At 34.8% G+C, this 23,815-nt stretch overlaps 2 protein-coding genes across 27 annotated transcripts in view; one reads left to right on the forward strand and one right to left on the reverse strand.

The window, feature by feature from the left end:
- Positions 1-9,578, reverse strand: part of acsl5 (acyl-CoA synthetase long chain family member 5) — a 22,567-nt gene extending 12,989 nt beyond the window's left edge. For 8 of the 16 annotated variants that reach the window (XR_012387558.1, XR_012387556.1, XR_012387557.1 and 5 more), the window contains exons 1-5: positions 9,462-9,578; positions 2,982-3,161; positions 1,171-1,279; positions 785-849; positions 393-494 (exon numbers count right to left, since the gene is read on the reverse strand). Coding sequence is in view for 3 of the 16 variants with exons in the window: in XM_073917567.1 (XP_073773668.1) it covers positions 393-494; positions 785-849; positions 1,171-1,279; positions 2,982-3,137 (432 nt within the window). In the remaining 13 variants the exon portion in view is untranslated. Of the gene's footprint in view, positions 1-392; positions 495-784; positions 850-1,170; positions 1,280-2,981; positions 3,162-5,670; positions 5,793-9,461 lie in introns of those variants that run through there. The other 8 variants (XR_012387551.1, XR_012387549.1, XR_012387550.1 and 5 more) reach the window with 2 other exon arrangements.
- Positions 9,296-23,815, forward strand: part of gucy2g (guanylate cyclase 2g) — a 15,873-nt gene continuing 1,353 nt past the window's right edge. Inside the window, exons 1-19 of one of the 11 annotated variants that reach the window (XM_009306793.5) lie at positions 9,296-9,671; positions 11,177-11,591; positions 11,927-12,051; positions 12,682-12,861; positions 12,941-13,085; positions 13,175-13,310; positions 13,400-13,503; positions 13,604-13,770; positions 14,291-14,416; positions 14,489-14,572; positions 14,658-14,762; positions 16,315-16,386; positions 16,509-16,833; positions 19,221-19,398; positions 19,491-19,631; positions 21,170-21,362; positions 22,670-22,844; positions 22,931-23,029; positions 23,230-23,321. In XM_009306793.5, coding sequence (XP_009305068.1) covers positions 11,195-11,591; positions 11,927-12,051; positions 12,682-12,861; positions 12,941-13,085; positions 13,175-13,310; positions 13,400-13,503; positions 13,604-13,770; positions 14,291-14,416; positions 14,489-14,572; positions 14,658-14,762; positions 16,315-16,386; positions 16,509-16,833; positions 19,221-19,398; positions 19,491-19,631; positions 21,170-21,362; positions 22,670-22,844; positions 22,931-23,029; positions 23,230-23,321 — 2,844 coding nt within the window. In that variant the 5' untranslated portion in view covers positions 9,296-9,671; positions 11,177-11,194. Of the gene's footprint in view, positions 9,990-11,176; positions 11,592-11,926; positions 12,052-12,681; positions 12,862-12,940; positions 13,086-13,174; positions 13,311-13,399; positions 13,504-13,603; positions 13,771-14,290; positions 14,417-14,488; positions 14,573-14,657; positions 14,763-16,314; positions 16,387-16,508; positions 16,834-19,220; positions 19,399-19,490; positions 19,632-21,169; positions 21,363-22,669; positions 22,845-22,930; positions 23,030-23,229; positions 23,322-23,815 lie in introns of all 11 variants that reach the window. The other 10 variants (XM_073918578.1, XM_009306792.5, XM_073918574.1 and 7 more) reach the window with 10 other exon arrangements.

Genomic DNA, 23,815 nt, shown 5'->3' on the forward strand with positions numbered 1-23,815 from the left:
TATGTATGTGGAGTACAGTGGTGCATCACCAATGGATTAGGATGGATTAGAATAGTCCTGTCTTACTGGCTGTCATAAAGGTGTAAGGTGTAGCACAGCTTTAATTATCTTAAACAGTAAACACTTTACTTGCACTTAATATGCTTTATTTGTATATGAAATCACTCTAGTAACTTTTATTTGATGAGGACACCAAAATTGGTCTCAAAAAATACTGTGAAAAGAATATTTTGCAACATTTATTTGAAGGTGTTAAATGTTTTTTAGTAAAAACTAATGCAAATTATGTAAAATTACATACATCTCTTAATATTTTACATTAATTTTACATAAAAAATCAGATGTTTTGATATATAGAACATTTTGAATGATATTTAGACATCTTATTTCACCTCTGGTCGGTTCTGGGCAAAGATGCCAATAAATGTATCTTGTGAAGGTTTTTGTCCGCGGTGGATCAGTCCGGAGCCCAAAAACTCAGCTCTGTCAGAAACCTGAGACAATCAGATGCAAGGATTGAACCTTAGTTGTCCTTCCTGAGCTCAAAATTGGTCTACAAGGGATATAGCTGCGGATACTCATATCAAAATAGAATTTGTGACACTGAACAACACAAATTAATATTTTAAATTAAATTACTGTGAGGGTTGGGGTGGGTGTGGTCACTAATAATATATAATTATTAGATAAAATATTAATTAAATAATTCTAGTTATCTTCCGGCCGCAGCAGTATCCCTTCTAGTAACAACCCTTACAATTAAGTTTGTGGTTTGTACAAATACCTGTTTGTATTTAAGCCACTGATAAGGTTGCCCTTTCTTCCTGAATCCCAAACACGGTCCATTTCCTGCATGAATGGATTAAATATTGTTTAGCTCATATTCCAAGTAAGATTAAATACACCAGGGAAACTAAAATGAAACTAAAAGGTTAATGAAACTCTCAACAAATTTTTCTGAGATTTTTACAGATCTATGTGTGTTGAACATCACTTACAAGACAGCATCAGCATCTGTTAGCTTTAATTTAAAGGGGACAACTGCATAATTATGTGCTTTTCCCACTAAGCTTGTCTATTGTGAGTTTGGGGTTTTATAGTCCTTTATAATTAAAAAAAAACATATTGATATTTGGTGATACTTTGAAATTTGGCCACATGACCTCTTACCTGAGACACGTAGTCCTCTTTGAAAAACTTCATAGAGCGTTTTGCCATCTTCGTACATGTATGAGATCAAGTTGTCAGATTTCAAAAGCGCTGATTTTCTAGCTCCACCCTGTAAATACAAATGACCACATTAATAAATTGGTCAAAAAAACACAAGCTCGAAAAACACGTCATCATTTTTTGACACATTCCAGCATGAACTCGGTTCAAATACAGCGTCTGATGAACTCATTTTTTCCCCCTACTACATATCAGATTTTGCCAACTATTTATCACGAGAAAGACAAGTAGGAATCATTAATAAGTTTGTGCATCATATTTTATTTGCACATTTATTGAATGGAAATGTTTCTGATTCACGCATGCAAATTCATCTTCAGATAGTGTCTTTATAGCACTGTGCGTGCAGTAGATAGCTCCCATTACATTGGGAAAACAGGCGACCGCTGCAATTTGCGCTTTAATGTTTGGCTGGTCAACTGTATGGTATGGAAACCTTATATACCTGCTAGATGAACCTGTCTCATACAGCTGCCATTGCAAGGCTCAAAGACACTTTGTAGAGAGGAATTTAACACAACTGCCTCTAGGAGTCGCCAATGGAAATAAAACAGACACCCACAAAAAATGTGCGTACGCCAGCCATAAAGCTGGCGTGGAGCTGCGCACATTCCCACGTTCAGTTCATTGTTAGTAAATCCAAACGTGAGCGATTCTGAGCGTGAAACCTGGTGTACGCAAAGTTTTTGTGCGTACGCAGCGTTAATACATGAGGCCCCAGGACTCTTCCTAAAGCTGGCGGGCCATCTAAGCTGAGTGATCAGGGGTGAAGGGCCTCAGTCAGGGAGGTGATCAATAACCGGATGGTCACTCTGAGGTCCAGCATTCTTCTGTGGAGAGATGAGGACCTTACAGAAGGACAACCATCTGTGCAGCAGTCCACCAATCAGGCTTGTATGGTAGAGTGGCCAGACGGAAGCCACTCCCTGCCTGGAATTTAACAAAAGGCATCTGAAGGACTCTCAGACCATAAGAATTTCTCTGGTCTGATGAAACTAAAATTGAACTCTTTGAAGTGAATGCCAGGTGTTACGTTTGGAGAAAACCAGGCACCGCTCATCACCAGGCTAATACCATCCCTATAATGAAGCATGGTGGTGGTAGCATCATGCTGTGGGGATGTTTTTCAGCAGCAGGAACGGGAAGACTAGTCAGGATAGAGAGAAAGATAATTGCAGCAATGTACAGAGACATCCTGAATGAAAACCTGCTTCAGAGTGCTCTTGACCTCAGACTATGGCAACAGTTCATATTCCAGCAGGACAAAATATGAATGGAGTGGATTCACAACCAATCAGTGATTTTTCAGGTTTTTTATTTTTAATTAAATTGCAACAATTTCAAGAAATATTTTTTTCACATTGTCATTATGGGGTATTGTGTGTAGAATTTGAGGAAATACATAAATTTATTCCATTTTGGAATAAGGCCGTAACAAAAAATTGTGGAAAAAAATGAAGCGATATAAATAAGTTCCTTTCCGGATGCACTTTATAATTAATATTTAACAATAATCTCATATCTTAGATCTGTGGTAAAGCATACCTTTCCACGCTTAACATTAAACATCACACATCATTAAACTAGATACTGAAAGCATTATGAGCATACTGTTAGTGTACCACAACAATCATTCAGAACAGTTTTTATGGTTTAAGAATCACAGGTACTATTCCACATTGCAGTTTGTTTGGCTGTTCATTGTATGATTTGGTTGTTTTACTCTTCAACAAACAAGCTGATGCACTCACCGCTACACCTACAGTCTGCCGGTTAAGATCTGTCGGTGGCTGCAGTGGTTTCGGCCTTGTGTTGAGATGAACCAGGGCTACTGCTGCGAGACTGAACAAAAACACCAGTCCTGAGGTGGACAGCGGCGTGAAAAGAAACTCAAACAGGAACTCCATAATCTACAGCGTCTGCAAGAGCAACTGAAAAACAAAGTGAAACAGTATTGAGAATAAAAGGGAATACTTACTTCTACATAAGTATGTGCCATATCTAAGTAGGTGAATATGAAGTTGAAGGTCATTGTAAAAACAAAATAGTTTTGATGCGGCATTGATTAAAAGATATTGTCCAATATCAGTATGACCTTTGGAGAAGATAAAAGTCACTTTGTTTAAAGGTTGAAAAACATGATAAAATACATTTTCCTGCTTGCTATTACAACTTTGTGGTGGCGTCCATGTGCTTTCCACTCTTAAATTCCACTCGTCTATTTGACATTACTTGAATGCAACAATAATGTGAGACAGTGTGTTCATATACATTTGGGCTGCCAGTAAAACTCTAATAACATCTCACAATAGTCAAAAAAAAGACCAGTCATCGAATATAAATGAATAAATGAATAGACACGTAAGGTCTATTTTTGGACTATTGTCAGATGTCTATTACTGATAGCTCAATTTTAGGCCAAACGTCTACATTTGGACATTCATTAAAGGTATTTTAAACATAAAATTGGTGGGAACAAACACTGGCATTTAGTAACATAATGAAAACATACAGTAAATGTGAGAGTGTTTGTGTTAGACTACACAAACACTCTCACATTTACTGTATGTTTTCATTATGTTACTACTATTATCTTTTCTTTAACTTTTAATATTCACCGACGAGTCTATATTATGATTTGATTTAATCATACAAATCAAATAAACTCAAATCATCAATTCAAAATGTACTTTCTGATTACTTTGTTTTGCTGGTATGAACTGTCTGTCAAGCTCAACTAAGTCAGATTTATTTTTTTATAAATTTTCCTCCAAATATCAGCATAATTGCTTCTTAAAGAGATAGTTCAACCTCAAATGAAAATCGGTCTCTATGAACTCACCCTCCACTGATTACAAATCAATTTGAGTATCTTTGTTCTGTTTACATGTTCAAAATATTTTGAAGAATGTTAGAAAGCAGCAGTCATTGACTATCATAGTATTTTTTGTTTCAACTATGAATATCAATGGCTGTTGGTTTCCAACATTGTTTAAATTATATTGATTTGAGTTCAAAAGAAAAAAACTAATTCTGTGAGGAAATGACATTTTTGAGAGAACTATCCCTTTAACATATTGCAGTGTTATTCAGCCATTGCCGTTCATCCAAATGCATGGCCTCCAGTATGACACACATGGCTGTTATAATAATGCTGTTGCATCTGTTACTTTATCCACCTAGCCATGCATTTATAGAGGCCAAAGTCTAGCAATGGTTACATAACCTTTTCCAGCCTCGAGAGCATCAGCTACCATTTGTATGAGGCACAAAAAAGTGATTTATGTATAAAGTGATTTATGTATGAAAAGTAAACTCTTTTAATAGTTGCTTTTTGAGCAAGGAAATAGACTGACACTCATGTTAAGTTTCTTTTTTGAATATTTAATATTCAAAACATTGGACTTAAATCATCCTCAAAATAATTTGTATCTTTCCAAAAAGGGTGTAAAAAAGAAAACATGTGAATGTAACTTTGACATGCCAATATTCAAAAATATAACATCCGAAAATATAAAATCCTGATAATAAATTATTATAAGCACCTCAAAATAGAGTGAATAATTAGCTATTATTTACATTTTTGAATGGATTGCATTAACATAATAGCTTATGTAACAAAATGCATTAATATTGTTTACTATTACTAATAATAATACATTTTAAAGATATAAGGTGCTTTTCTCGCACCTAAAGTGTTACAAGATCAATTAAGACAATAACAAATTGAATATGATAAAATGCACAGCATAAATAAAAATCAAAACATATTCATAAGCAATTTTAAAGAGGTGCGTTTTCACTAGTTAATGAGACCTCATTATACGCTGCCTACTCTGCTTTACTGTACTCTTTGAAATATTTGTTTACTCTGAGCATTTATGGACAGCCAATATACAAAAATACAGAATATTTTTGTTATTATAGTACTACATAATAGTATTTTTGTTTTTAAAATAACCCTTTTTTGGAGCTTACATCAATAATGTGACAATACTAAATATCTTGATGAACGCTTCAGCAGTTTATCACAACAAGAACAATTGATACCATCATCTATGGATACAAAACTACTTCTATATTGTGCAAAATGCAACAGACACAAGTCCTCTTTTTTTAAGTGACCCTTTTCTGTGCAGATTGTGTGGTAACACTTTATTTAACAGTCCTTTTTAGCATGTACAGCACATACCATGCACAGGCTTATCATACTGTAAATCGGATAACAACTAGGCACTATGCAATAACCAAACCTATGTAGCTACTTCATATTATGTTCATAGACAACTAAACTCTAAGAACATATACCGTAAATCAAATTACAATCATTTCTATTGTAAACATGCATAAAACTAAACGCAAATTGATACCTTCACAGCAACTGAACAATAGTGTTTTGCACAATGCCATGTATATGAAATTCAGAATGAAAGCTAGTACCTTTCAGGATGCTAAAAGCTTTGTAACCTGCAGGTGTCCAGTGTGTACGTCGAGAGTTGAAACTGGGAGAAAATATCCTGAGAGAGAGTCCCTTGTAGAGGTTTGCAACAGCCACAAGAAGACTGAGGAGAAAGGCATAGTCCCGGGTCCAATAAAACAAGCACATAAGTGACCTTTGAACTAAATGCTGCTATCTGTGTCCTGATAATACAAATGACTGAACAATAACAGAATCGCGGCTATATAGTGAGTCCAGTGAAGTAATTGCATGTTGCTCAAGATTCACAAGACTGTGCTTTTAAAGTCTGGATGCACCAAAGGACATGCGAATGTAAAACAGCACAGCATTAGTTTGAAATGTGGACTATGACATTTGCCTTTGCTGGTCAGTGTGACATGGAATTGGGTAGAAAGTTGCATAGATCAGGTTAAAATATTGTATACAGCTTCTGTTCCCACTCACATACTCAAGTTTTCATTACAATCGCTAATTACTCTGGTGGTTTTTGGTAATGTTTTGCTGATTCAATGCATCATTTACAGAATTGTGGGTTAAATTGACCACGGAAGAGGCCACTGGGACACTAAAATGCTTGTTAGCATGTACTAGCCATATCACACCTCCTATTAACACCTATCAGCCTCAGGTAAGCATGACACAACATGACCTTACAAACACACAGTTTTCGTAGCTCATTTGCCTCAGCATTATTATCACAGCAGTTTAGGAAGGACGTCCAAGCTGAACTTTGACATTTGACTGTAATGACAGATAAGATGCGAGCACCTTTGGATTTTGTAATCTGTTCTGATAATAGACAATGCAATTAAATGAATGAAAGCCGTCAAGGCCTTTGAGGGTTTGAGACTCTTGTCGATTGAAGTCCAGTTCAGGCCAAAGTTAAAGTGAGATACACACTCAGAAAAAAAAAACAATCTGATCTGCATGCAGAAATCTCCAGTTTTTTTAGATTTAATAACATCTTACTGACAATGTGTACAAAAATTTGTGATAATGATAAAAGTAATCTAATAAATAAATGAACAATACAATACAGTACATTATTCAATTTAGCGTACACAGTGTGTACGCTAAATTGAATAATGTACTGTATTGTATACAGTGCATCCGGAAAGTATCAAATCAAATCAAATCAAATCAGGCCTTTATTTGTGTGTACAGTACCCGTTCGTATAGTGAAATTGAACCCCCCAGACCGTACACAAACATCACAATTTTTAGGGGAGGACACGTCACAGGAGGTAGCATTTAAAAAAAGCAAGATAGATACATTTCAGGAGAGGGGGGGCAAAAAAAATCCCTCTCACCTTGCTCTTGAAATAGGGCAAAGTGAGATCAAGGAGAAAAAAATTCATACCACTTCACTTTTTCCACAATTTCTTTTAAAAATTCAAAAATGGATTAAATTCATTAATTTCCTCAAAACTCTACACACAATACCCTATAATGACAATGTGAAAAATTATTTTAAAAAGATGACAATGTGAAAAAAGAACGAGAGCACAGAATGCATCCTGTGAGAAATGAGATTCTCGGTACTTCCTGATGGTCACGTGACCTTCACACATTTGTAATAGAAAATTTTTTAAACATTACATCATTTATACAGAAATTTATTGTTTTCCCCTTTTCAATACTATGCATAAAGACTTTTGTTTGCATATAATTTTCGTTGCACAATATAAATAAAACAGATTTTAATATGAATTTCAACAAATAAACACCCTTATGTTTATTCCTTTATTATGATTTTAATGGTGTTTACTTTCAAAGTTTCATTTAGGAAAACTCCTAAGATAAATAAGCTATATCTCTGAACTTTAATAATCAACCTATATAAATGCTGCACTTCCTACCTCCAGTGGTAATGACTTCTGGGACTTCTCGAGCAAGTTCTGTGCTCAAGTCTGCATCGGTGCATCCTCAATATCAAGAAAACATACAGGAACTTTCACGCGTCCGCTGTACTTACTTGCGATCTTGAGCACTGGAACTGAACTTTGGCATTTGATGATGACATTTACACGAGAACACAAGGACACAAGATTGCTGAAGAACGCATATTAAGAAACAGCTTCTGTTTCTACTGATCATTCTTGAAATGTTTCAGCAACTTAATTGGAGTTCACCTGTGATAAATTCAGTTGAATGCACATGATTGAAAAGGCATACACCTGTCTATATAAGAGCCCAGGGTTGACAATGCATGTCAAACCACAAACCAAGCATGAAGACAAAGGAATTGTCTATAGACCTTCCAGACAGGATTGTCTCGACGCACAAGGCAGGGGATGAAATTAAAGGCTTTAAATTAAAGTTGAAATTAAAGTTATATACGCTTATGGATTGCGGATATAACTGAGGACGCAGGTGGTGAGGGAGGTGTCGCGGACGCCACCCTCTTTATTCTGCTGTCCTAGGCACGGATATAACTGAGGATACGGGTGGTGATGGAGGTGTCGCGGACATAACTGAGGATGCGGGTGGTGAGGAAGGTATGCTTCCCTCACTATTCTGCTGCCCTAGGCGACCGCCTAGGTCGCCTCTATGGACGCACCGGCCCTGGTGATTGGGGGAGAAGGGCATTAGTCAAGGGAGGTAATCAATAACCTGATGGTCACTCTGTCTGAGCTCCAGCATCCTTCTGTGGAGAGAGGACAACCATACAAAAGGACAACCATCTGTGCAGCAATCGATCAATCAGTCCTTTATGGTAGAGTGGCCAGACGGAAGCCACTCCCCAACTCGCATTTGCCAGGCATCTGAAGGACTCTCAGACCATAAGAAACAAAATTCTCTGGTCTGATGAAACTAAAATGTAACTCTTTGGAGTGAATGCCAGGCGTTACGTTTGGAGAAAACCAGGCACAGCTCATCACCAGGCTAACACCATCCCTACAGTGAAGCATGGTGGTGGCAGCATCACCTGTGTAAAGTCTGTGAATACCTATGTACATGTGATGTTTCAGGTTTTTTATTTTTAATAAATTTGCAACAATTAAAAAAAATCTTTTTTCACATTGTCATTATGGGGTATTGTGTGTAGAATTCTAAGAAACTGAATGAATTTAATTCATTTTGGAATAAGGCTGTTACAAAAAAATTAGAAAAAGTGAAGCGCTATAAATACTTTCCGGATGCACCCTATATATACTGTACACACTCACGCAATACAAAACATATAAAAACATTTACATTACAAATCTAATCATATAATAATAATAATAATAATAATAATAATAATAAATAGTAATAATTGGAATTTGTATTATTTATATATTAACAACATGAAAATTTTGGCTTTTTAATACAAATTCTACATTATATTGAATTAAAATAAAACACACTCACACACACACACACACACACACACACATGTATTTATATTATTTTACAATTATTCAGTTGATAAAATAATTTAGCTGCTTTTTATTCTTATTTCTATTTACCCAGAAATTCATATGATTGTGCTAGTGAAAAGTGCCTGAAAACTTGCACTCTAGGTGCTAAGTGCTCTTTCTCCAGAGAAACACATGATTAGAATTAATTTCCCCAGGGTAGACAAAGGCCATTTAAAACTCGCCGTATTTCTGAAAGACGATCAAAGTGATTGTGTGCAGGTAGGATGTCAGGAGGATTAGCCTCAGACACAAGTCGACCCATAAGATGGTGGCTGCTGTTTACAGCTTTTACAAACTCTGTCATTTGCAACAAAGACGGCCAGTTCAAGCTAACGGTGGGCCTTCAGGCTCCTCGGAACATTTCTTACCCTTTCAGTTTGCTCAGGCTGGGGTCAGCGATGCAAATAGCCATGGACAAGATCAACTCAAATCCAGCTCTCAGTGGAAACTTCACCTTTGACTTCGTCTACATGGACACAGACTGTAACGCCAAAACCTCACTGAGGGGTTTCATCGAGCAAGTAATGGAGCAAAATGTGTCCGCGTTATTTGGTCCCCCCTGTCCTGAGGAGGCAGAAGTAAGTGACAGAATTGGATTTGTTTACTTTTTTATATGATGTAATTTTATGTAAACGTATAAACAATTGAAATATCATGCATTGCTAGTTCTTTTCAGACATTAAGGGTTAAATTAGAGTTACCAGAGCGTAAACCTGTCACCAAATCTGCGTATAAACAGCAAGATTCCGCTTCCGCTTCATTTACTGCTAACGTTACAGATGAAAAGAACGATTAAAAAAGCGACAGATGATTCACAGATGTGTGAGGCTTTCCTCTGTAGTTGTTTGCGTTCTACATGTATTTGTATGTATTTGTTTAAATTATGTTTCAATAAGGTAAGTTAGTATTATTATTATTATTATTATTGTTACATTTACATTGAGTAATGTCCTGTATAGATTTTTCTTGTATAGGTTTAGTTTGGTTAATTTGTACATATTTGTGGTCCTGAATAAATAAAATATAATATATATGTATGTATGTATTATGTATACATTTATGTGTGTGTGTGTATGTGTATATATATATATATATATATATATATATATATATATATATATATATATATATATATATATATATATATATGTGTGTGTGTGTGTGTGTGTGTGTGTGTGTGTGTGTGTGTGTGTGTGTGTGTGTGTGTGTGTGTGTGTGTGTGTRTATATATATATATRTGTGTGTGTGTGTGTGTGTGTGTGTGTGTGTGTGTGTGTGTGTGTGTGTGTGTGTAACAAATAATAATAATATGTATTCTTTAGCACTTTTATATATATATATATATATATATATATACATACATAGCACTTATATATACAAAATGTGCCATGTGAATTACTAATAAAATATTTTACTAGACATTAAACAAAATTCCTTAAAAATAGTCTCTTGAAATGATGCGCTGTGTATATTAAAATATTAAAATATACAACAACAAAAAAAATATGAATTTTTAAAGGTGTCCAATACATGCTCGTTCACGAATCTTGTCAGGAATAAATGATATGATACTAAAACAGCCAATTCATTTAATGATTTAAGCGATTCGTTCACAATTACTGATTCATTTATCAGCAACTTAAGTGACTTATTATGGATGAATAATTCTCTGACTCGCTTGATTAATTTAAAACAAATTCATAAACAGCTTTTAATGAAAAATACAATCATTAAATTTTTAAGATGACAATAGAAATATGGTTTTGGAACATTTTCATGTGAAAACCATGTGATATTGTGTGCTTCACATTTAATTTAAACTTGTGATTGATTTTACATGTGAAGCTCATGTGGTTTTTCTTTTTAGGGGGTTGCAGCAGACCTACTAAGGAACTTTTTCTTACATAAAAACCATACAGGGACCATATTTTGTGCTTTCTTAGCAAATAGCATTCTTATAGGTTAATTAGGCAAGTCATTGGACAACAGTGCTTTGTTCTGTAATCAGTGGGGGAAAAACCTTATGAGGGAATATGGAACTTGATCATGCAAGCTCAATATGTGTTTTTGTTTGCTTTTACAGTGAGTGGCATACTTGATTATGTCAGCTCGCACATCATTAAAACAACCATTACGATATATTCTCCAGGTCACTGGGCTCATTGCATCCACTTGGAACATTCCCATGTTCGGATTTGTTGGTCAGACACCAAAAATGGATAACATTCAGGTGTACGACACCTATATAAAAATTGTACCTCCCCTTAAAAGGGTGGGAGAGATCCTTCTTAAAGCATTGGAATTTTTCGGATGGAAGCATGTTGGCATGATCGGAGGCGGAGCGGATGCAAATACGTGGGACAGTGTGGAGGCCCTTTGGAAGTCTGTGGATCAGCAACTCCGAAGCAAAGTAACAGTGACGATGGGCATTAAGTTTGACACCAGTGACCTGGAACAGGCAAAGAGGAACTTGCAAATCATCTCTAAGGTTGCTAGAGGTAAGCCAATAGTAGTTCTTATCTTTCAACTTCAATATCAGGGTGGAGTTTACACCTCAGTCAGTAAAACGTGTAAGATCTCAAATGTGTCTTGCCCTTATGCCCTCATGGCCTGTTCCTCTTGAAGTTGTTGTTGGCTGGCATAAGATGAGTGAACCTGCTGATTAACTGTTACAATATCAAAGTCCTTGATAAACGTGTTCCCCATGTTGGGCATTCCTTTGATCGTGAGTAAGATTTATCTGCAATGCAATGTACAAAGCATTGCTGCAATGAATGCAAGGAACAAGATTGTTTCTTTAAAGTTACAAGATGTGTTATTTTTTGCTTTCCAGTGGTGGTTGTGCTTGCTAATGCTGAGGACTCCACAGCTATGATGATAGAAGCTCAGAAACTGGGCCTGATGAGTGGAGAGTATGTTTTCCTTCTGGTTCAGCAGTTTGAGGTCAGTGGCAAAGTGGTGAGTGTAGCTGCTAGACAGAGAATGCAGGTGAATCTCTGATTTAACACTGAATTATGTATAATAATGCATAAATTATTCAAAAAGAATAATAATTCTCAGTATTTGTCTGCAGCGCACTTTTGCATTTTAAATGCACCTATTTTTTTTAGATATGTTTTGGCATCTTTTCCTCCTAACTAAAATTAAAATTCTTTTATTACTTTTTTATAAGGGTAATAGATTGCATAGCCATTATCAGCACAGTAATAACAGTAAACATGTATGAAAAATGTAATCAAATAAATACACATTTCAACAAATAATTTTGAGAACTATTCAGTGGAATGACAAAATTTACTGTATTCCTCATATAGTAAACACCAAAATTACTCCAGGCATTTAAAATATAGAGACGGTTCTGCTTTAATATATGTATTCACCTGAAGTAAAGAGTTCACTGATCATTTTTAGAAATGTTTCTTTTTTTTTTTTGTGGTGTCCTTTGTCATCTATTCCTTTTGTGTCTTTTGTGATTTATCGTATGTGATTTTAAGTCATTTGCATCTAAATTCAATTACAATTGTGAAATTTCTTTTGCCTAAACAAATACTTACTCTTAATAAATACTCTTACTTTTGCCCCCATTAGGACAACCTGTGGAAGACTTCTGTGAGCGAAACAAATAGAACAATGCTGAAGGCTTTTGACATGGTGTTTGTACTAGCTGAGAAGTCCTATGATGGATATGACTACTATGACTTCTTCGATCAGGCATATGATAAACTGAAAGGAGATCCTTTTTACAGCAACCTGTCATCAGTAAAAGAAGTGAGGATATGTTTCGTGAGATAAAAATTGTAATTTTGTCAATATTTTTATTCATTTCAATTTCTATTTGATGCCTTAGGTAAGCTCATATGCTGCCTATTTACATGATGCTGTCTTACTTTATGCCATGGGCCTCAAAGAAGCATTTAAAAGTGGCAAAGACATTCGTCATGGACGAGAAATTGTCCAAAAACTCAGGGACAGGACAAGCATTAGATTTTATGGTAATTTTAGGGTATTTTTATGATAATGGTAGTTTTTTTTTTGACTATGTATTAAATACCCAAACTAATGACCTTTGTTTTCCCAATAGGAGCTTCGGGTTTGGTTCACTTTGATGAATATGGAGAGAGGAACCTAGATTATTCAGTATATGACCTGCAACAAACAGAAACTTTAATACAATTTGTCTCTGTTTTGGATTTTGACAGCCATACGAAAATGATCAAGTAAGACCAAAATATTGCAAATGTTGCATGCATATTTCTGATGCCTAACTTTGAAACTCTGACTGCCTTGAAAAACACCTGTTTTGCAGACCCACACTAAGGTTTTCGAATATAGTTTGGCAAAACGGCAAACCCCCTACAGATAATCCAAGCTGTGGTTTTGATAATGAACTCTGTGAATGGCTAGACAATGGTAAATGTTAAAAGCAAATTTTGCCATATTTCTTTGTAGATACTGTAAATGCAGTCTTTTTTTGTATTTAAATTTGCATCATATCCTGTCGCTTTTTCAGAGATTTCTCTTCTGGTTCTGCTGGTGGCTTTGCCACTGATTGGAGTGGCCGCAGTTTCTTTGATTACTTTGTTGACTCTGCAGAAGCTGCGCTTACAAAGCCGCCTGGATGAATCCAACTGGTGGCTCATCAACTACAGTGATATAACTATCCTCAGAGAGCCCAAAGTAAGATGACTTATTTCTGTTTAATTTGTATTCTATATATATATATATATATATATATATATATATATATATATATATATATATATATATATATATATATATATATATATATATAAAAATAAATATATATATATATATATATATATATATAAATACACTGAATGACATTTTAGTGAATGTCATCTTTAAATCATGGTAATATGTATTGGTATTATTATTATTTATTTAATTTTTTTTTGCTTACTGAAGTTTTAATTAAACAGGAAGCATATCAACTATTCAGTCTGCTGCTTTAAATTGTCCTGAGGCTTGAAAATCTCATTGTAGATAAAAAAAAATTTTGAAGATTGTTTTAAAAAAAAAGTCAAAATTACTAAAATCTAATACTTTTAGGACATTTTTAGATGTAAAAAGTTTGAGAACATAACATTTAATACATATGCATGTTATATATAAAATTTTGATGGCACAACATAGTGAAAAAAAGTAGGAAAGTCACATTGTTTTTTTTTTCTTTTAGGGAACACAAATCCTGTCTGTAAACACAACACCAAGCAAATGTGGCAGTGGTGGCTCTCAGTCCATGCTCTCCTCCAACAGCTGTAACACTAGAGAAGCCATCTACGCTACCGTCGGACTCTTTCAGGTACACATTTTGGATCACATGCTAAAACATAATGCACAAATACAATATTCAATTTCTTTGCTTATGGAACAGGGAAACGAGGTGGGCATAAAGTATTTGAAAAATCAAATCATCCCTGATATCAAGAAACCTTCGATCATCGCGGAGTTCAATATGGTAACACTTCATATATTTCCAAAGATTCAGTTTTACCTCCACAGGGCTGAAGTTTGCTTAATATTTCTGTTTATTCCTGCTGTAGCTGAAAGAAATGAAGCATGAGAACCTGGTACAATTTTTCGGTGTATGTATTGATCCACCAAATGTCTGTATCGTCATGCAGTATTGCAAGAAAGGGAGCTTGAAGGTGCGTATATAATATATTTCTTCTGTTCGTCATATTTAATACATATAGAATATAAAATGATTGGCCTTCCTGTGATATTTAAATTCTTTTTTTAAATAATTATGTTTTTGTTATGTTATGTTTAATGGAAAGACGTTTTTCAGCTCATATTTCCACATAATATTGTTAATAGCTCATTTCTTTTGTTTTTGCCATGATTACAATATCTAATATTTTACTAGTTATTTTTCAAGATACTAGTAGCTTAAAGTGCAATTTTAAGACTTAACTAGGGCAAGTCATTGCACAACAGTGGTTTGTCCTTATGGGGGCTAATAATATTGATACTGAGCAAGATTGAATATTGAGCTTTTCTAAATACCTTTTTTATTTTTATTTTTGCTGAGCTATTAGTGAATCTAAATAATTATGTTTAATTAATAATTAATTATTTATAATTTAATAATATTTTTAATATTATTTTAATTTATTAAATTAATAATATTTTAATGGTTATTAAAAAAACTCAAACCTTTTATCTGATTGCCAAAAGGATTGATTTTAAAGCAACTTTTTGAAAAATTGAATGCTAATTTTTACATTTACACTTACAAATGAGGACAATAGAAGTACTTATAGCGGCAAAAGAAAAATAATATACTATTACAATATATAATATATGTGCTATGACAGTTAGTCCAATGCATCACACACATGTATTTACTGTTTAATAAATCAATGCAGTTAGTCCAGTTAGTCCAATGCATCACACACATGTATTTACTGTTTAATAAATCAAGCTCATACAGCTATCTAAGAGACTTACTGCAAGGAAAATAAGTATTGAACACATCACCGTTTTAAAATTTTCCTCAGATGTAAGTAACAACCAAAGAAATCCATATATGTGAAGAAAACAAAATTAATTAATTTACAAATTAAGTTATGCATAATAAAATTAAATGACGCAGAGAAAAATATTAAACACATAAAGATAGGGAGGTGTAGAAAAGCACTGAAAAACCAGACAGCAGCTGAAATCTCTCAGCAGTTCTTCAGAAACCCTCTGCCCTTTGTCAGTGTAAATGAATATAAGCTGCTTTAGTCCAACATCTACATTTTCAGGATGATGAAGATGAAACCAGAGTAGACATTTGAGCAAGACAATGATCCAATACACAGCCAAGAAAACACTCAAATGGTTTCAGAGAAAGAAAATCAAGCTGTAGAATGGCCCAGCCAATCACCTGATTTGAATCCAATAGAAAATTAAATATTGACCATTGAGATTTTTACACTCTGTTGAAGTCTGTGAAAAAATCACACCTGAGCAAATCATGTAACTTCATTCTCCACATGAGTGGCGCCTTTAAGCTGCCGTTACCTTCATCTTCCAGTGGCAGATGATTTGAGAAGATGTAAAGAAACAGAACTGTTTTGAACTCATTTATCCTTGAAGTCATCTTCTCATAGCTAAAATGCAATGACTGCAATGTTGAATTTGTACAACAATGATTAGAATTGGATAAAACCCAACATATTCTCCATATATTTCTGCTTTTCAACACATTAGGATGTTCTTGGAAACCATGAAATTGATCTGGACTGGATGTTTAAACTGTCCTTTGCGTATGACATTGTTAATGTGAGTATTTGTTTCTGTTAATGCCACATATCCGTTGCATTATCAGTTTGTCAAATTTGTTTACAACAAATATATACACATCTGAAAACCATGATTTGTGATGAGACATTTGTTGTGTACAGGGCATGGAGTACATCCATAAGAGCAGTCTGAAGTCTCATGGAAACCTGAGGCCCAGCACGTGTTTGGTGGACAGCAGGCTTCAGATCAAACTCTCCGGCTTTGGCCTGTGGGAGTTCAAATGTGGCACCAAACACAGACTGATTCCGTTGGACAGTCCAAAATATGAAGAGATGTACTGGACGGCTCCTGAGTTTTTGAGAGAGATCTTCTACCCTTTCAATGGCACCCAGAAGGGAGATGTCTATAGCTTTGCCATAATCATCCGAGAGCTCATATACAGTACAGAGGTGGGCCCGTATCATGACGTTCATCTGGAACCAAAAGGTATTTGTGTGCATTTGTTGGATACTTTGACCCCATAATGCTGACATTTATAGGGAAATGTATTTCCAAGGAAAGGGTGGATGATATTTGATGTCGGAATTGTTTTTTAATTGTGTGTGAGCTGAGATTATAAAGTATGTCACTCATTTTTCAAAACAAATATGTATTTAGAGTACAAAATCATTCACTGTTTGATGCATTTTATTACAATGAACCATAATTCAACTCGTGAAAGCCAAAAAAAGCTTTAAATGTATTTTCACTATCGGTAAATTACATTGCAACAATCCAAGAAAAAAAGTTAATGTTGAGTTTATGTGGTGTTATTAATTTCTGTATTGTAACAAATATGTATATATATATATATATATATATATATATATATATATATATATATATATATATATATATATATATATATATATATATATATATATATGTATGTATATTCAAAACAAAGTTGGATTTAAAACATTGCTGTGATGTTTTGTTCCTTAATTAACTGTTATATTAAAAGTAATATTTACCATACCATTAAATATTAACCCCATCTAAACTCCGCAATTTAGTTATTTATCCATAAATACATCCTTACTTTCTTTTTTATTTTTAAAATTCTTTAAAAAAAATATGTTAAAACATGAATATTAACTATGGTACATCATTTCTTAGTCATCACTGTTTTGGATTTATTTATTTGTATTGTTTAAGCACCATAAAAAAATCTACCAAAGTTTGATCATAAAATTTAAATATTTAAATAGAATTTCACAAAAATGTTTTATTATAAAAAAAAAAATTATTATACTAAAATATAGCGAATCACTCAAATCCATATTTTTATTATGTAAGTCTGTGTTTTAATATCTAGCCAATTCCATGTGTTTTCAATAAAAAAGGTCAGGAGAGGGTTTTCTTCACTGTCAAAAATATTAGTTATTAATTGGATACAAATAAAAAATTAGATTCACAGAATTCTGGTAATCCCCAATGCAAGAATTACATTTAGGAGGTGCGCAACAAATTTAGTTTCCTGACTCCAGCTTTTATACGCAGCTGATATTAACAGGTGAAGTTTAGTGGAATTCGTCACTTTCGTCTCCAGTCCCATGTGGGCCGCATCCATACATACGTTCTCTTTTTCTACGAATTCTCTGCACATTCTTTTGTTAAAAGCACAAGACTTCTCAACTGCAAATATTCTGTGTTTAGCTTCAACCCATCTCTGCTCACAGGAAATTTTGCTGCAGAGCTCAAGTTAATTTTAGACAATCAGGCGTTTGCATTTCTATCAGCTTCATCTACTTCTGCAAAAAATGCCTCATTAGTGTGCAAAGAATATCACAGTCAAGAGAAAACGTTTGGTTAATATTACACCTTAAGCATTACAAATACAGTTGTTTAATGAAAAGAAAAAGAGACTTAAAAATATATTTCTTTCCTATTTAAAAATATTCCTTTACAAAAATATTTATTTTATTTGTTTTGTTTGGCTAAAGAGTAAACAACTGATAATTATTGACTTGCCAAACCATATTGGTGGTTTTCAAACCAAATTAACCAAACGTGCTACCTTATTTAAGCCCTTGAATTGCACTTTAAGCTAAAAACTAGTAGGCTATCTTAACTATTAACTTAAAAATGTGTTGAAAAAATATTCTCTAATCAACACTTGGAAAATAATTGAAAAATAATACAAATTTGATTCAATCATTCCTTTATTCATTCAATAATTTTCTTTTGGCTTAAGCCCTGGTCAGATCACATGAATTTTATTGTCAGATACGAAAGTCCCTATGTCAGATTATGTGATTAATTAGACTACATGTTCCTTCACAATCAGTCATCCCCTGGCGTCTTTTTTCAATCTTAATAAACATTGATGCTTGCAGACAACTAATAACTACATTATTTAAATGCATTCCTTACAACATGGATAGGATTAAACTATTGATTCCTTTTTGATATAAAGATATGTTTTTTGAATGTAATATTAATATGTATATTTTCCCATACACTCTCTCATTTACACACATACACTACGGACAATTTAGCTTAACCAATTCACCTATACCGCATGTCTTTGAACTTATGGGGGAAACCGGAACACCCGGAGGAAACCCACGCCAACACAGGGAGAACATGCAGACTCCACACAGAAATGCCAACTGACCCAGCCGGGGCTTGAACCAGCAACCTTCTTGCTGTGAGGCGACAGTGCTAACCACTAAGCCACTGTGTTGCCCAAATAAAAATTTCATAGGAGACTTAATAATTTTGTCTTCAACAGTACTTTAGTTTAGTTGTCACCATGGCAACCAAATTTCAGCCTATTTACCTGGATTAGGTTTGGCCTCACATTTCGTTTGTTATATTACATTTACTAGAAATCATTAAGCAGTTAAGGACCCCTATGAGTGAGGAGCCTCTTAGACCCACCCTGTCTGCTGACATCTGTGACGAACGTCTCATCCCGTTAATTAAAGCCTGCTGGAGTGAAAACCCAGACCACAGACCCCCGTTCGGCAGTATCAGAAGACAACTGAGAGACGCTTGTCCTGAAAGGTAAATACTTGATATAAATGTCTATCCAATGGGATTGACACTCCGAAATATATTCGTTGTGCTGTATTTACTGACTTTTATCAATTCTCCAGCCATGCCAACATCCTGGACAACATGGTGAACAAGCTGGAGAAATATGCCAATCATCTGGAAGAAGTGGTGGAGGAGAGAACCAGTCAGCTGACCGTGGAGAAGAGCAGAGCTGATAAGCTTCTCTCTAGCATGCTGCCCAGGTAAACACGCTTATGGTATCATTGGGATAGAGACATTTTGTTCATGTATTTTCTGTGAGCTGCTGCCAAAACTTGACACCAAAGCATAGATGCATGCTACGCAGTTGTACTATACTCTATGTAGTATTTTATATGGGTAGTTGATATTAAATGGAGAATATTATGTGAAACCTAAACTTATTTTTATATTTTCGAATTGCATTATAATCATTATGCATAAAATATTTAAGTAATTAGGAATAATTTAGAATCAATAAAAAAAAACATTTAAAAAAAGAAACTGATAAATATAACTTTTTAATAGAAATAATTAAAAAAAGAAAAATTTGCTCACATAAACTATAGGTTTGTTCTAAAAAATGATGGGAACTAGTATTATATATGCCAACCCAATCTTAAGCAGCAGAGATACAGTCCTATAGTCGGCCATTGTTGTTGTTTTTTTTAAACAATCACACATGCCTATAGACTGGACAAATAATATGCTTGTGACCTCATCTTTGTGACATCAAACAATGCACAGTATAACATTAATTTTCCTTTCACAAACATGATAAACAGTTATAATTTAGGACAATGTTATCTTCTGAGAACTTCCTGACCCCAGAGCTGTACATGTCGTATATACAGATTAATGAAAGTTTAAAGCAATGTGTTTGCTACTTTTGTACTTTTTGTCTTATTAGTTAAGTAAACTCACTGAGACTCCAACTCAACTCCACTGAGACAATCTTCTTTTAAGTTTTTCTTTAATGCATTCAAAATAATTCAATTCAATTCACGTTTATATACAGTATGTAGCGCTTTTACAATGTAGATTGTGTCAAAGCCGCTTAACATAGAAGTTCTAGTAAAGTCCAGATTTCAGAGTTTAAGTTCAGAGCCCAATAGAACCTGATTTCTCTTGAGGTTTTTTTTCCTTCACTTCGTCAATTGGTGAAGTTTTTGTTCCTTGCCACTGACATGCTTGGATTGGTACTTGTGAAGCTGTGCATCTATGGATTTGCTCTTCAGTGTTTGGAGTTTTAGCAGTGAAAATTAAACCACACTGATCTGAAATAAACTGAACTTGAGCTTAAAGTAATGAGACGACTTCCATTGCAGAGGCTCTGGCCTTCCATCTTCGTTTCTGTGTGTTCATGTTGGGAGTGCATTTTCTTATTGAGTGAGTGGGTCAGTGTGATAATGTTTATTCTAATTCAGCAGATTATGTTTTAAAAGCTAATTAATTAAGCTAAAAAGTAACTCGCATTACATTTTTAAAAAAGTAATTAAATATTATTACTTAATTTTTTTAGGTAATTACATTACTTTACTTGTAACATTATTACGTAACTTGTGTTGGTATGCATTACCCCTAACGCTGTATGTAGTTAGTTTATAGATAATAATTGAAACATAGTCAAATAATTGCACTATGAAATCTCCAAAATGTGTGTAAATAAACAGCCAAAATGCATAAGAAAAGCGTAGTTTTAATTGGATATGTTATTTGTCAACTGCCGATTTATCTGTACTGTATATGGGTTTTTTAAAAGGTATATTGCTGATCAGCTAATGGCTGGAAAATCAGTGGAGCCCAGAAGTTATGAAATGGTAACCATCTTCTTCTCTGACATTGTGGGTTTCACCACTATGTGCTCTGTTAGCTCTGCTCTGGAGGTGGTCACTCTTCTCAATGACCTCTACAGCCTTTTTGATGATATCATCAAGCTATATGATGTCTACAAGGTAAATTAAGCATTACTTACCTTGATATGCAGTACTGTATTTCTGTTCAGGTCTAACATACTGACTAATTTCTTGTTAAAATGTTTAGACTGAATGAGTTTGAGCATAATATGGCATGAATGGATGAAGGATTTGAATAGTACAACGGATTTGTTTTTGTTTTTGCACTCTTGTAGCCCAGTGTTTCCCAACCCTGTTCCTGGAAGCACACCAGCAGTACATATTTCGGATGTCTCCCTTATCTGACCCATTAAATTCAGGTTTTGGAGTCTCTTTTTATGTTCTGAAGAGTTCATTCAGATGTGCATTCTGAAACAGGGTTGAAAAACACTGATGTATCCTGCATGTGAAGTACAAGAATTCTGAATATGAGGGCCTACTCACACTATGCAATCCGAGCCGTGCCCAGGCCCGTTTCCTAGATCGTTTGAGTAGTGTGAGTGCGCTGAATCGGCTGAATCCAATGCCCTGTTGGAAGAGGTGTGCCTGAGCGCGGTTTACTTGGGCTTTGGTGCGGTACGCTTGTGTGTGAGTGCAAAAGGAACCTAAGCCCGAAACAGAAAGCAAGACGTGACTTTTATGGGAGTGTTTCATGTAAGTAATCATTCTTATGGTTCACGCGAACTGTCGTAGTTTATTAAAGACGCAAACCTCTCACTGTACGACAGCTGCGCACTTCAGCAAACCTCCTAATTCCTGCAGCACGAAGACTGTTTCTGAGCGTCGAAAGTGGCTAATCTCCTAAGTGAAATATTTGACTGCGTGTCACTGCATATCAAACGACTTAAAAGATTTAACTAAAGAAATCTCACTGTGCTGAGCGAGAGCGCTTACTGAACAGCGCAGCATCGATGACATAAGCGTGCCCAGGCCCGAATGTAATGTAAGTGAGGGGGGGGAGACGGGAGGGGGGACAAGCGTGCTTCGGCCCGGTTCAAGACAACTGTACATAGTGTGAGTACGCCCTGAATGTCAAAGCCCAGATATATTCTCACTATTCTTTTTTGTTTTTTGTAGTTTTAATGTAAGTTGTGGTTAGAAATACTGATGGCAATGTACTGGTACCAGTAGCAATATATTGGTAATGAACATCCAGGGTGCTTAGAGCACAGTTTATATTATGTAAATATGTTCTGCTTCCATTGCTCTCAATAACAAAATAAACACGCCAAAATGACAGCAGTGAGAAAACAGCAGTAAAGAAAGCATTTAAATGTAGCAATTTGAGACATATACTCCTTAGGAAGTCTGGGAATGACTTGTTTTCTTACTATCTGACCGATTTCTTTATGTTATTTCTCTGGTAGGTGGAGACTATTGGAGATGCCTATATGGTGGCCAGTGGACTTCCTATCAGTAATGGTACTCTTCATGCTGAGGAGATCTCTACTATGGCATTGCACTTCCTCTCTTCCATCAAAAGGTTCAAAATAAGGCACCTGCCCAATGAGAGACTAGCCCTACGGATTGGGATTAATTCTGGTATGCAATTATACACTTTATTTATAAACTAAGTGTATTGAGGCGTATACGTAAGTAAATACTGTATATTTGATATCAATCTTCAGGCCCAGTAGTTGCTGGAGTAGTGGGTAGTACAATGCCTCGCTACTGTTTATTTGGAGATACAGTCAACACAGCTTCTAGGATGGAGAGCAATAGTCTTCGTAAGGACTTTTAATATGTTTTTTCTGCATCTACCAGTTGATAAACAGTAGTCAACATTTAAAGTGGTTCAAACTCTTTTATGAAAGTTGTCTTAAAACTATTAAACAGCACCCAATTTAGTCTTAGGACTATTTAATCAGTCTAGGTTTAATATTTTTTTCTGCAATTAATACTGAAGTTTATTCTTGCTCCTTTTCAGCACTGAAAATCCATATCTCTCAGAGCACTGCTGATATTCTCTTGACAATTGGCACATTTGAACTGGAGGAAAGGGGCGATATTGAAATTAAGGTTTGTAAAATGCTATTCATCATACTGTGTGGAACGTCTTGTGGTTTTACATCTGGGATCACACTAAAATCTGCAGAATCTGTACACAGATGGTATCTTCTAGGTTGGGGAACAATATAAAACACAAATGTTAAGGTGTAAACTTATATTAAAGTCCCCGTAAAATCGAAATAAAGTTTTTAAGATGTTAGTATCGGTATGCTAGTCTTAATGATATCTAGTGTGATAGAAAACAATAACAAAATTTGCATTAAACAGACATAAACATCCACATGAATGAATCAATAATTTTTTGACAGCATCTCATACTTCAGTTTCCCATCAAATCTTCAGACCAATCAAATGTTTTGGGTATCTGACATGTCCCATGCACCCCCTCCAAGAAGCTATTGCGATATGCGCTTGAGATCAACCACTCTCACTGATTGAGCTGTGATAAAAACAAAATGCTATTGGGTATTTTTTCTAAGGGGTAGGGGTTACTATATGCCCCG

This window comes from Danio rerio, chromosome 12 (genome assembly GCF_049306965.1).
Source record: "Danio rerio strain Tuebingen ecotype United States chromosome 12, GRCz12tu, whole genome shotgun sequence".
NCBI lineage: Eukaryota > Metazoa > Chordata > Actinopteri > Cypriniformes > Danionidae > Danio > Danio rerio.